The sequence below is a fragment of the Corvus cornix genome, chromosome 1 (assembly GCF_000738735.6).
Source record: "Corvus cornix cornix isolate S_Up_H32 chromosome 1, ASM73873v5, whole genome shotgun sequence".
NCBI classification, from domain to species: domain Eukaryota; kingdom Metazoa; phylum Chordata; class Aves; order Passeriformes; family Corvidae; genus Corvus; species Corvus cornix.
In genome coordinates this window covers 34,805,019-34,818,643 of record NC_046332.1, presented here as the reverse complement: position 1 = coordinate 34,818,643, position 13,625 = coordinate 34,805,019, and the positions used below count along the sequence as shown (strand labels likewise).

At 44.4% G+C, this 13,625-nt stretch overlaps 2 protein-coding genes across 2 annotated transcripts in view; one reads left to right on the top strand and one right to left on the bottom strand.

Moving 5' to 3' along the window:
- Positions 1-563, bottom strand: part of LOC104690347 (prolylcarboxypeptidase) — a 30,252-nt gene extending 29,689 nt beyond the window's left edge. The window contains exon 1 of the mRNA XM_019286760.3: positions 350-563. Coding sequence (XP_019142305.3) covers positions 350-475 — 126 coding nt within the window. The 5' untranslated portion in view covers positions 476-563. The remainder of the gene's footprint in view (positions 1-349) is intronic.
- Positions 564-943: 380 nt separating this feature from the next.
- Positions 944-10,234, top strand: DDIAS (DNA damage induced apoptosis suppressor). The gene is made up of 6 exons (XM_039562804.1): positions 944-1,034; positions 1,144-1,268; positions 3,211-3,339; positions 4,333-4,494; positions 5,588-5,705; positions 7,485-10,234. Exons 3-6 carry the CDS (start codon positions 3,227-3,229, stop codon positions 9,972-9,974), a joined length of 2,883 nt encoding a protein of 960 aa, XP_039418738.1. The 5' UTR covers positions 944-1,034; positions 1,144-1,268; positions 3,211-3,226; the 3' UTR covers positions 9,975-10,234.
- The last annotated feature ends 3,391 nt before the right edge of the window (positions 10,235-13,625 follow it).

Sequence of the window (13,625 nt, the reverse complement as noted above, 5' to 3'; positions counted from 1 at the left end):
AACAAACGAACAAAAAAGCCCCGCAGCTGCTGTTTGCAAACACGGTCAGGGTGCAGCCGCGGAGCGCGGCCCCTCGCTGCTGACACGCCGTGCAGCGTGTGCGGGAATACGGACTCCAGGGCCAGGATTCAGTGCACGGACACCAAAGAGAGCCGACGACCTGACAGGTTAAACAGCTGCAGATAACCGGAACACTCAAGGCTTGGAACGTTTTACCAAACGGACTGAGTGTCTTTCTAAAAACCTGCGGGTAGTCCTGTCCCGCCTGTGGCTCGAGTGAGGCTAATGACAGCGGAAAATACCCCCCAACTCCCCAGGGAAGCTCCCTCCTTCCCCAGCCGGCTCCCACCTGCTGGCTCAGGTAGCGCGTCAGGTAGGGACCGACGGGCAGCGAGGCGCTGCGGCGGCGGCGGAGCGGTGAGGGCAGGGCGCCGGCCGCGCCGAGGAGCGGCAGAAGCAGGAGGAGCCGCAGCATCGCCGCGGGCAGGAGGAGCAGGAGGAGGAGGAGCAGAAGGGGCGCCGGCCCCGCCGCTTTATACGAGCCCGGCTCCCCCGCCCGGGGCTGCCCCGCGCGGCCCCGCGGGCAGCGGCGGGACCCTGGGGGCGGGGCCAGCCCCACACGTGGAGGGGCGGGGCCTAAGCAGCGGCACCTTCCGATTGGCTGCCGGTCGGAGGTCAGCTCGCGCGCGCCTTCGCCGTTGGCTGAGGCGGCTTCCATAGGTGTTTCGGCCGCTCGGCCTCCCGCGGGGAGGCAGCGATTGGCTGCTCGAAGCACGTGACCCCTCCGCGTCGCCGCTCCGCTCCGTGCGGGGCGCGGCCCGACGTGCTCGCTTTGTGATTGGGCAAGCGGGGCGGTGCTCCCCCGGGCTGCCTGGCGATTGGCTGAGCGCCGCCTCGTCCCGCCCCCGCGGCGGCCCTCAGCAGCCGCACTTCCGCCCTTCCGCTCGGCCCTCGGGCTGCCGGAGCCGCCGGCGGCCGAGCCCCCGCTGCTGCCCCGGCCCGGCCTGAGGGCACCGAGCGCAGCCCGCGCCCGGGTGAGTCGGACCGGATCGGCCCGGCCGTTCGCTGTCGGCCTCGGGGAGGCTCAGAGGTGAAAACTCGGGTGTGAGATGTGTTAACGACTCGTGCTTTGCTTTTCGTCAGGGAGAGCGAGGCAGCGGGATCACCAGAGCGCACCAGGCACCGATAGGAACGGCGCCGGCAGCCGGGCCGCTGAAAGGCAGCGAGCGCATCTCCAGGGCTGTGCGATTCCCCGGCCGGGCGCTGAGGTTTGGGTTGTTTTGTTTATTACAAAAAGTTCAAGTAAAACAGATCTGTTCGTGCTGTCCTCTTTCAGTCTGCGGCCAGATAGCGAGTTCTGTGTTTCTTCCAAAGAGAAGCAGAGGTGTAGATCTTGAGTCTGTTTGCTCTTGCCAGAACCTGTGTGAGCACTTAGATGCTGTGCTTTATCTTCCATATTTCAGTTGAATACTTGCAGTGTTCTGTGTTTTCTGGGGTGTGCTTTTGGGTTTTTTTTGTTTTGTTAATGTCTTTTAAAAGTGCGGATAACACAAACTATGTAAGCTTTGTTTCTAGAGTTCTGAGTTGAAAACAGGTGGGAATGTGAAGCACCTGCTAGTTTCTCCAAACCCACCTTTCTGGGCAATAAAAAAATCAGACTTAACTTTATTACTCCTTTTCTATATATTGATGTGTTTTCCATGTACTTTTTACTGTTATCTTGTACTGTACTAGAACAAAATAGTTCCCTTTTGGCAAGAGTTGAAGGCATGCACCATTCAATTTACTGAGTCAAATGAGTCTCTCTTAATATGTGTGTTCTGAAGACATGATTTTTTCTCATTTTGTTTGGCCCTCTGTAAAAGCTTTCCCCTTTCCCTACCTCTCTTTTCCAGATGTAGGAAATATTGGGATTTTTTTTTTAACATATGAACTACTCAGAGTAATGAATTTAGTCACTCACATTTTTCTAGTACTCACTGCTACAGATCTTGTTTTTACCAAAATGCTGAGAAAGGTGTCCCAAAGGGCAAAGGAATAATAGCCTGTAAGTGTAACAAAACGTAATTGTTGATTACTGAGTGTGGGGCGGTTTTAACCTATAAAACCTGAAAAAAAAAAAAAAAGGAGACTTGAGTCTCCTTTGTCTGTTTGGTCTTTTGCCCCTTTGAGAGAGCTTTGGGATAAAGATATGGAATTCACTTCCTATTCTGAATTTATTCTGCAGCTTATAGTGAAGAGAGATTTATATTTAGCTATGACCATGATAAAAGAGCTTTTGCAAGTATGGACTTTTAAGGAGTCATTTAATTCAGCTGTAGAGAACATTTTGGTCATTTAAGTTGGAACTCTGTGATTTGAGGTATTGGCTGAGGCTCCAAGCAGCTTGGTCTAGGGGAAGGTGTCCCTGCCCATGGAAGGAGGGCTGGAACTAGGTGATATTTAAGGTCCCTTCCAACCCAGACCACTCTAGGATTCTATGATTGTTGGCTACTTGTTTCTAACATCTGCTGAGAAAAAAGTTGTCTATCTAAAATAGGGGAAGTTTCCTAAAACTTGATGTTTTGGGCAGTGTAGTATAATAAAGCCAAAATAAATCTGCAGGAAAGTAATACTGAATAAAAATTAATTCATTCCTATTTATTTAAATGTTTAGTTCATCATTTATTTGTCAAATCCATACAGCCTCTGTTGAAATCAGCAGTAAACACCTGGAGCCGCCTCTTTAGCTCAAAGAGCATGATATAAGAGGAATATAGTTGCTATTGTGAGCCTTCTTCGAGATTTTCTGAGTATCCTTTGCAAGTCATTGATGTTGAAGCATTTGCAGAATTACAAGTGCAGAATCATTTCAGTTTTTAACCCCGTGTTGACTTCACTCTAAATTAAGGAAAAGAATCAGAAAGCAATTTGCTGTAGTGCTGCACCCAAGAATAATTCTAATAAAGATTCCGTAAATGCAAGTGAGAATTTGCATGATCTGTCTGCAATGGTGTGCAAATGGCAGGAACACTTCCTTCTTATTGTATAACTTCATCCTTTTTTTTTCCTTTTTAAAGAGTTAATTAATAGAATTTCTATTTTCAAACAGAGATCATCATTTCCTGAAGACTGCTGTTCAAAATGTTAAAATAACCCAACTGAAAGCAGTTAATATTAACATCTCATGGAATGAGAACTCTTTGAACCATTTCGACTTACTCGTTTCAGGTGATGCGGTGAGCACATGAATAGTGTGCAGGGACTCTTGGCTGCCTCTGTGATTTCCATCCAGAATTCCTGCTTCACCTATCCTGCCTGTCAAAACTGCTTTTCTAGGCTGATCCTGGATTCCAGGAGGTACGTCCTGTTTTGGGGATCATTTACTGATTTCCATTCACTTGGGATCTCTGTTAGCTGAACACAAAACAAAACAGTGAAAATGCAGCCACTGTAGAAATAAGTGTTAATTTCAGATCTTATGTTACTTATGCCTGTTTAGATCTCTGTATTCCAGGAGCAGCTTGGAGGTCATTATGCATCGAGAGTTCTCTTGTGTTCAGTGTTATGCAATAGCAATAAATGGTTTAGCAGAACAAATGATGTGTGTTAGAGCTTCCAAGTGCATCCCCTGCGGTCCACCCAGTCCCTCAGTGCTATTCCTAAGTTGGAAGACATTGTCTGAAAGCCCCTCCAGATCAAACCCTGATTTTATTTTTTTTCATCTCATTCTACATGTGTGGCACACCTGGAAGTCCTGTATGACTCTTCAGTGAGTGCATGTCCAGAAATGCATGAGCTTTCCTTTTTAATTGCAGTGGTGGGTGAAATCTCTGACACACAGAAGAACAGTAAATCAATGAATGTCAGCACTAAATGGAAGGAGCTGACTTTGTAAAACAAGGATATCTGTTGTTTCAAATGCTGAACTACAAGATAACAGTGCTTTTTCCTGATTATTTTCTTGAACCTAGATATTTGTACTCAAGCTGCAGGAAGAAAAATCCCAAACCAGAATGAAACGTGAAAAAAATGGGTGCAGGGAATTCAAACTTGCACCCGAACCATCTCTCAAAGCCCACTGTCCCTTCAATTTCACAACAGGCTAGCATTTAATAAATCAGTAAAAGGAGCCAGAGGCATTGTCATAATATACACATCTTGCTCTGAGCCTTTGGTAAGATTAATGCCTCAAGGAATAAAGAATAAGAAAAAGATCTTACAGTTTTTTATGGAATATTTGGTAGTAATTATGGTAGTAATACTTATGACTGCAGATAAGTTCTTACCTCAGCAGTGCTTAACAGAAGCTTTGTATTCAATGTTTCTTGTCCTTTTTCTGTCTTTTTTCAGCTTCAACTGTCTAAAATGTGGCTGCACAGGTGAAGCTAAAGATGCAAGCTACAGATACAGATTGTCCCTAAAGATTGCTGACACTAATGATTTGTTTGACATCACTGTTTTTGGAAGTTGCTTAGATCCATTCTTTGGGGTCACTGCAGAAAACTTGCAGAGGTAAGGAATAGATTGTCTGACCATATAGCTGCTGCTGTTTACTCAGCCTAAAAAACTGAAATGAGCCTAGATGGTTGGAAGATGAGTGGGAAGTAACTGCTAAAGTGCTTCCTTCCAGCATTTCCTTGGTACCCCTCACCTTGAGAAAATGCCAAAATTTGTTTCTTCTTGAAATCTTGATGCTTTGAGATGGATTACTTCTAGGTAGTAGAAGAAATGCTCCACTTGTCTGTTGAAGGCAGCTACTACCTGTTAAGTGAGCTTCACTGGTTGGTTGGTTTGGCTTCTTCCTCATATCCTTTCTCCTTTTTTTTTTGGAGATGATTGAATTTCCTTTGTGTAAGTAAGTTGGCTTTTCCAGATAGAGCCTCTGAGTTTTCTTTTTTAACAGTTTGAATGCACCTTGTGATTTTTTTCAATATGACCAAATTTTCCTGAAGAAAGAAGGGATTTCTGAGAAAGTTCTGTCAGTCCTCAGAGCCTGACCACCCACATTATAGGCTTCAGATTTTCTGAAATGTGAAACTGCCAGGATGGGATATTCAGATAGATTCCCTGCTTCTTTCTCTAGTCTATAATTTTCCAATGCCTTGTGTTATCACTGGCTCAAAGATGAATCGTTTTTAATGCCATATTAGCAGCATTAATAACCTGGTCATGACAGGCCTTCTGCCCTACATTGCTGTACTGCTGTCAGCCATGAAAAGCAGTTATTTCCATGTCTCACGTGGATACTACTGTGCTGTAAAGGCCTGGGCAGGAAGGATGTGTAAGGAATAGGAGCATATTGACATCATTGTACAGTCACTGGGTTTGGCAGAAAAATCACAACCACGTGGGGAACGCCTGAAAGTTGTGTGTGTATTAAACCTGTTCAGAGTGGTTGTTTTGTTTACTTTATCTCACTAACAAATTAGGTGAACTAAAGAATTGAATTTATAGGTTCATGGTTTACTGCTTTCATTCTATGTTTAGTTGAAGCTACCACAAAATCTTTTCCTTAACATGTGTCCTCATTAGCACTGTACTACAGCTAAAATGCTATGTAAGGCTTCCTCTGTTGGTCCAATACTTCTGTATGTTTTTATTCAAGGTATATTCAAGACTTCAATCAGCTGTCAGGAGAAACAAACACAGAGTCATCTACAAGAGCGTTAGTTCAAGCAGTGGAAATCTGTTTCATTGGAAAAAGGTTCATATTTGGAGTGAAGGTAACTTTTAATCCACATCATGGCCTTTTAGTGAGTTTTTATAGCCAGTTAGGGGTATAGACTGAGCTATCAAAGCTTCATGTACAACATTTTTTGGAAATTTGAGAAAATTTAAGGCTGGGACCTGAGAAGGATTCTGCTTCTTTCCCCCAAGACTCCTGTGGGTTTTTTTAAATGAGTCATATCCAAAAATCATCTTGAATGGCAGTAGTCATCTTAACAGATTGTCAGGGTGCTTTTCGGAGAGCCTGAGCAATGCCAGCTCCTGTGCATGTCAGTAACAGCTTGGAGTCTGTAAAAAAACCATGTATGGTTGGAGCAAGAAACAGACTCTCTTTCCAAGCACTGCCCTACCTTTCCCATGCTGTGTAGCCTCCTCTCCAGTCTGAAATGTAACGAGAAGCACATAACCCTTGTAGCATTTTAATATTTCTGGATTAAAGAGCATTTTCAAAATGCTCTTAAATGTTGTTTAAGTACAGCTGTTCAATATCTGCATTGGTGGCTCTTTTATGTGCTTAACACACTTTTAAATATTAGTTCTTAGCAATATTTCTATACAAACAGTCTTCAAGGTTCTCTTCAAGTGGTGCTTATGTGAGTCTTTCATATTATGAAATCTGTGAACTAAACCCTACCTGGCAGGTGTTTTGCCTCTCCCATAGGTACGATGAGGTTTGTATCTGAACTGAGATTTTTCCTGATGTACAGCATCTTAAGTAATGGAACGTGGAGGACTTAATGGATTAACTTTACTTACCTGGAACCTTTGACCAGGTCTGTGGGCCTGATGCCTTGACAAGGATAACTAATCCTAGATATCACCAGCCTTGTGGCTGCTCCTGCACACACAAGGGCTGAACATACATTCAAAGACTCTTTGTTCAGCCCTTGGCTGTAGACATTTCTGTATAGTTGTGTTCAGCTGTGTATACAGTTGTACCCTCCTCAGAATCAGCATTACACACTTTTTAAAGACTTACTTAGAAGGGTGTTGTCCTTGGCTAACAGTCTTCAGCCTCAACCCTTGCAAAGACTCAGGGAGGAGGAGGGTTGTTGGAGATAACTATATCTGCTTTTTGGCCACTCTGGCTTTGCCAGACCTTAAGGGGTAGGTGAGAAAGGGTTTATCCGCTTCTTAAAATATTAGCTAATTCCCTCTCCATTTAACATCATTTTTCACCTGTAATTTCTATGTAGAGAGAAGCAGGTTTTATAAAGAATTGCAGTTGAAGCTCCTTTGAAACACTGCTCTCTAAAAAAAATCTGAGCAGATAACAGTTGTAGCTTATTTCCCTTTCACAGATGTAGTGCACAGAAAGTACTGTGCTGGCTTTGGTAGCTGAGCTGCCAAGTCAAGTAGCTGGTACCAGAGTGCTTTGCTTCAAGTGCTGCCCAGTGCCTCCTGGATGAAAGAGAAGCACTGGCCTTAGGCTGCCAGCCATTTGCACTGAACTGCTCCAGAGGAAGCCCGGAAGCATCCAGTGCCCTAAAGGGAGGAAGAAATTTTCTGTGAAGTCCTTTCTCAGAGTTCTTGGTTGTTTTTCCAGCTCCAAAACTCTGTAATTGCAACAAGCAAAGAACCTCTCACTGTGATGTCCTTTATAGCCCTTGCCAGGGCTTATTTCCCAGGGACTGCCTTGTGTGACAGACTGTTTTGTATTCTCTTCCTTGCAGATCCTGACAAAAAGTGAGTCCTAAATTTACGCCTGACTTAGAAGACGTGTTAATTTTTTTTTTCTCTAAGTTGGTTGTTTTTTTGTTTTCTTCCCCCCCCAGGGTTGTACAAGGGAAGATGGAGGGCATTCTGCTGCCAGCAGCATCCTGCAGAAGCGTTCCAGAATTAATAGAAGTATGAAAAACCTTGTAGCTTGCCAGATCTTCCTGCCAAATGCTGCTGTTACTGGCTTTACTGTTATCAGCTACTTAGATCGTCTCCTGCAGTCGGCAAAATTCAGTAGCTGTAATAACAGCTCATATTTACCTGATGCATCACCAACTCCCATAGATGAACCTCTCAGTGAGCTCAGCAGCTTGTCTAGCCTGAGCAGGAGCTCCTGTTTTGTTCAGTCTAGTGGCAGGGAAAGTTTTTTAGGGTGCTGGCAGCAGTCCTTCAGTCTGACTTCATCTGTTGCTTGGGTAACAGCGGAAGACTTTCCCACTCTGGAAGTGGGAAAGCTGGTGAGTGAACAGCATGAACAAGAGGAGAGGCCTGTCTCTGCAGAATTGGGTAGTGTAAGCCTCAACAATCAAACTCTTTGGGACTCACAGTTTCTCATCTCATCTGTGAAGGAAGGGGATAAAGAGAAGGGTAATGAATTGAGTTCACAGCTTAGTCAGACTGACGGTACCTCTGCAACTGATAAATTGGAGAGAGCATCCTCTTCAAGCAGCGAATGTTCACATGGAAACACTTCTAAGTTGTTACAACATCCCTTGGAATCTGAGATAAAAAACATATACCCAAAAATTAATAGTATAAATTATTGTTACCCAGAAAAATCCCACAACTCCCTTGTTTGCAAGAGAGATGCCTCAGCTCCTAATCACGTAAATGTAGCTGGAGTGTCTCAGATGGACTCTATGCTTTGGGAAGAACTCCCATTCTCAGAAAGCCTGAATCAATTGTTAGCCAGAATAGAGGAGGGCAGGAGTGTTGTAGCATCACCCGGCCTTGATGCAGGCAAATGTGTGCATCTTGAAAGCAGAAAGTTGGGTGTAAATCCTAACGAATCGCATCCCAGGCAAGCCCCGCCTGATTTGCCTGCTGCCAGTGTCTCAGGGAGGCTCTCGCTGCCAGCAGAGAGCAATAGTTCAGAGAACACAGTGTTTGCTTGTCTTCAGTCAAATGCAGACCCTCTGAGTGATGTGTCACAATGTGAGTCTTCCCCTAGTGATTTATCTTCAACGCTCAAGGAATGTGGGGCATCCTTCCCAGTTACACCAGAGCCTTCTGTTTCTCAGAGCATATGTGTGCAGTCCAAAGAAGCAAATAGTGACCCTGCAAATTCATCTTGGTCTTTTATTAGGCTGCATGGAGAAACCTCCTGTTTAAATAAGAGCAAGACAGCCACCTGTGTGCATTCTGCACATGAAAGCTGTTTAGCCGGTTGTGAAAATAAAGAAAATTATTCTGTAACAAGCCAAAAAACAGATCTTACAGGGGCCTGGGTCTCTGATCCACCAACTCCCAACAAGGCAAGAAGGAAATATAAGAGAGAATTAAAACCATTGACAGAACTGTCAGATAATACCTTCAAAAGTGTTGGGAGGAAGAAAGAGCTGCAGTGGAACATCATCTCCGCTGAAGGCAGCTACAATGCTTCTGCTGATCTCTTTGATGCAAGTGTAAGAGAGGTAGCAAAACCTGTGGAATTCTTAAATAAATCATGTAATTCTTTAATACAGGAAGATACTTTGACGGAGAAGGTCACAACTGAATTGATACTTTCTCCTGGAGGTGTTCCTTGTAACAGTTCAAAACTGAGCTCATCCCTACACACATCCCCTCATGCTTTTAGCAAGCACAGCACACCTGTAGCTTACTCCTTTTGTGATTCAGAATGCAGTTCAGTTTGTGCTCAGGACTTTGTTCCTTATTCACAGTCAACCCCTATGACAAAACCTCTGCAGAAACTCTGGCCTCTTAGGGAAAGAAGTTCTTTTGTCACCATCTTCACCCCTAAAAATCCTACTAAAATCCATACCAAATGCAAGCGATCTAGGTCTTCCTTTCAGAACACTCTGCTGCAGCAGCTTACCAGCAAGTTAGTGAAACGTGGGAGGCCAAGGAACAGAGAAGACAAAGAAAGTGGTAGCCCCATTTCACAGCAGTTCTTTAACACCCACGTGCCTGCCAGCTTTGAGGAGTGGATCCCTCCATCTTCAAAGAAGAGGCTGAAACCAACTGCATCTTCAAATTTAAAAACAGTTAGCTGGGCTGCTGACTTGCAATCCACCTATGGGCACACTGGCAGGAACCCTACTCCTGAAAGCAGAAAGAACAGTGAAAATGACGAAAATCTCATCCAAAATGAGAGACTAAGCCCTGGGGATAGAGCTAGGATTCTAACAACTCCTGTATCTGCAAGTGTCACCAAGACCTCATTTTTAAATGATAAAGTCCTGGAAACTTGTTCCCCTTCAGAAGGCAAGAATCACCTCTCACGTGGAAATCATTCAGGGGTTGTATTGGAAGGGCCAACTGTCTGGTCTCCTGAGCTGTTCTTCCAAGCACGGACCCCTTTTTCCAGTAAGCCAAAACACTAAAAAAGATACATTTCTATGCTGTGTTATTTTTAAATATCTTTTTAAACTTTGGGGGAGGAGCCAGTGAAAGAAAAGAGCTAGTTAAAAGTTAAATTGTATACACCTGTTGGCATATGTCTTGCTAAGAGGAGTTTTGGAAATCAGAACCAGCAGTTTACTATATTTTATTGAAAATTAATTAGGATGTGCAATAAACACTTTTGTAAATGTGTGAGTATTGAATAGATTTCACTTAATAAAGTACAAGTAGGTGAAGTGTTTTAATGTTCACTGTTGTCTTTTCATCACAAGAGCAGCACTGGAATCCACGTCCACTCCAGATTCTTGCCTGATGACTCTGGGGAGAAGGGCCAAGTTTTCATTAAAGATTTGATGGTGTCTTCTATCTGAGCCCATTTGGGATCCTGTCACAGCCTTGGGTTGGGTGAAGGGAGCCAAGAGCTTGGTAGCAGCTCCCAGTTTTCCTATAGGCTTTTTCAAATTAAAGACTGCTAGTGGCAGATTCCTGACAGTGTCTTTCCTCTCCTTGCTTTAACGTCTTCCGTATCCCCAATCCAAAACAGCTGCATTTAGGATCATTGAACAGAGAAATCTTGGATCTGCTGCTGTAAGGCAGGCCCTGCAGAAGGATGTGGGAATCTGGTGGCACAGTATCTGAGCAGCCTGAAAATGCTGACATTTTGTTGTGAGTGTTTTTAAGGTTACAGTGTGGCCTGAGGGGGTAGAGGGGATGCACCAACACACTTGTAGAACCAGAAACAAACCTAAAAGTACCTGCTGTGACTTTTTTTTTTCTTTTGGGGTATAAAATGAATATGCACCATTTACATTGTGACTGGTGACAGGGAGGGGTTACTTGACTCATTCTCAGCTGCAAGGTGGATATTTTTATCTTCCTATGTTTGAGGCCTCATATAATTTCCACAGCACCTCGTTAAGCCTCACTCTATGTTCAGAAGAGTTTTATGTCTCAGCATGCAAGGAACAAGTTGTATCAATACTGATGTCTAAAGGGCTTTCAGGTTATAAAGACGCCACTTCTGCTGTAGGAAACCTGAGAGGCAGAAGTTGCTGCAAGTTAAAGGAGCATTGTGGGAATGTATCATTTGGTGCTGATCTTGTTCCTGTGCATTTTACTCACTATATGTTGTTGATCATTGTTGGAGTCAGGGCTAGAAGGGCTTCTTGTGTGACTGAAAGGCTTCTCTAACCTCACAGTCCCTCGGTCCCACAATAGGTGCCTCAGTGGGGCACCCACACAGACCAGCAGGCAGGACCTTCCTAAGGCAGCCAACAGAAACCACGTTCGGGGTGGATGAAAAAAACACCTTTAGAATTTGAGCTGTAATCTGCATGTCTTCATATATCTTCTACAAAATAATTATGTACCTGCTCGTAAATTTCAGGAAACTCAGGAATTAAGGCATTTACTCTTGCCACCTTGTTCCTTATCCATGATTTTTAGCATGGATCTCTGTAGGTACAAAAATGCTGTTAGTGAGGATCTTCTTGTTATTTTTCTAAGTCCGTGAGAGACTTTTCTCTCTCACAGAAGAGGTAGCAGGGAATGTAAACAACCAAGCCACCCGCAACCTTGGAAAGTCTTGTTTATGGTATAGTAGAAAATATTTTGATAATGGATGTTTTTAGGATTTTGGCCAATCACCCCCAAGGGGTGGCTGGTCCTTTGTCCAATTAGACTATGAAGAAAAAAGTCTATAAAAGAGTTTGTAAAATAATTAAATAAATCAATCTTGCTGCACAATTCCTGCCTGCTGGATCTTCTTCTCCTCCTCCTCCCTATAGCTGCGGGACACGGTGATATACCGTAGGAACCAGGCCTGCGGTAATAGATCTCTATCACAGAACATACAGGTAAACTTTCTGAGTTTCTCAGTCTCTAGCCTAAGTTCTGCACCTTCTAATCAAATGCATTTCCCTTTGATGGATGCGGGAGAGAAGAGTACTTGGCATCAAACAAGCTTCTCCTGTGGCTGAGCAGGGTATAAATGGGATACGGACTCTCCTGCCAAGGGTGTGGATGTGCTGGGGCTGCAGGTATTCCAGCAGGCTGACCCAGGAAAAAGTTACACGTGGCTGTGCAGCAGGTCTGCACAGGTAAAGTCCCTCTACAAAGAAACTTTTCCAAGTCAGTCTTGGTTGGTTTGGTTATTTTTTTTCCCCCTCCTCATTTACAGTTGAAATCCTGGCACAGGTTCAAAGGCTTGCCTGACTTTGAAAGGACATGGAGCACTGCTCTGAAGATCACTGAAAGACCTTGACCAGCAAACCATCTCTTCTTGCTGTCCCCAGCAAGATACTCAAGCACACTGCAAAAATTCTTCCTGGTGTCTAAGGATCCTGCAACAGCAGATGGCAGTGGAAAGAGGTGCAAGATTTCTTCTGACAGGTCCAAGCCTAGAGCCCTGCAGTCCCTGAACCCTAGACATAAACAGAGGAAAAAGGAACATCTTGTTAGAGCAAAGAAAGAGACAGAAAAAGAGCAGAATTGGACATCACAATTTTTAACAACGTTTAATTGATAAGATGATGATGTTTTTCAACTGGGAGAGGGGAAATTTAGGTTAGATACGCAGAAAATATTCTTCACTGTGAGGGTGGTGAGGCACTGGCACAGGTTGCCCAGAGAAGCTGTGGATGTCCCGACCCTGGAAGTGCTCAAGGCCAGGTTGGATGGGGCTCTGAACAACCTGGTCTGGTGGAAGGTGTCCCTGCCCATGGCAGGGGTTTGGAACAAGATCTTTAAAGTCCCTTCCAACCCCAAACCATTCCGTGGTTCTGTGACCAAAGTAACCTGTGGATGGAGTCACTTGCTAAGTGTGGTGCCAGTGACAGCACTGTCGCAGAACATGGCAGGGCTCTGCTGTGAAGGTCACAGAGCTCCCTGTGCGAGGCTTCCTGGCACAGCCAAAGGGGCAGGAGGTAAGAGCTGAAGCCGTATGGGCTTTGCAAGCTGCTGCTGAGTTGCCCAGCTGAGCTTTAGCCCAGCAAATCAGTGCACCAAAACCACACCAGGGCTGCTTCAGTCAGGATAGGGCAGGACTCCAGCGTGAGGCCAAGTGAAAAGGCCTGGGCTTGTGCCTGCATTTGCCAAGTGCTGTGCCTATTGAAAAGATTTTATATCTTGCAAATAAAATCCTACTTGATGAACCCTTGGGGCAAGTGGAAAAGGAGTAGGAAATGTTGCCTGCCTGGAAATTATAAATCTGCATGTATAGCTTATGTAGAAGAAATGAAGGGAAAGACAGCATTACTCACACCTAAAGCACTGTGCATAAGGAAGGCAATACAGAAAAGGTTTTAAGACATTATAACACTTGAAACTAGGTTTTTTTCTACTGCAGCACATAATAGGGTACTGCAGTTATCATTGGCTCTTAAAGCACTCCCTTGTGATGAACTGGACAGACACCCACTCTATCACCAGGAGTTAGACCTGATCCAAGTGAGACACCAGAGATTTGATGCAGCTAGCTATGAAACACTGCCAGAGCTTCTACATCATATACCTGACAGCATCTTGACATGAAGTGTTTGGTCCAGCATGAGTGATTTTATTCAGCAGACAATTCATTCACATACTACGGTAAGTGATAGCTTTGGTGCAGGCTGATGTGATTATAATTATAA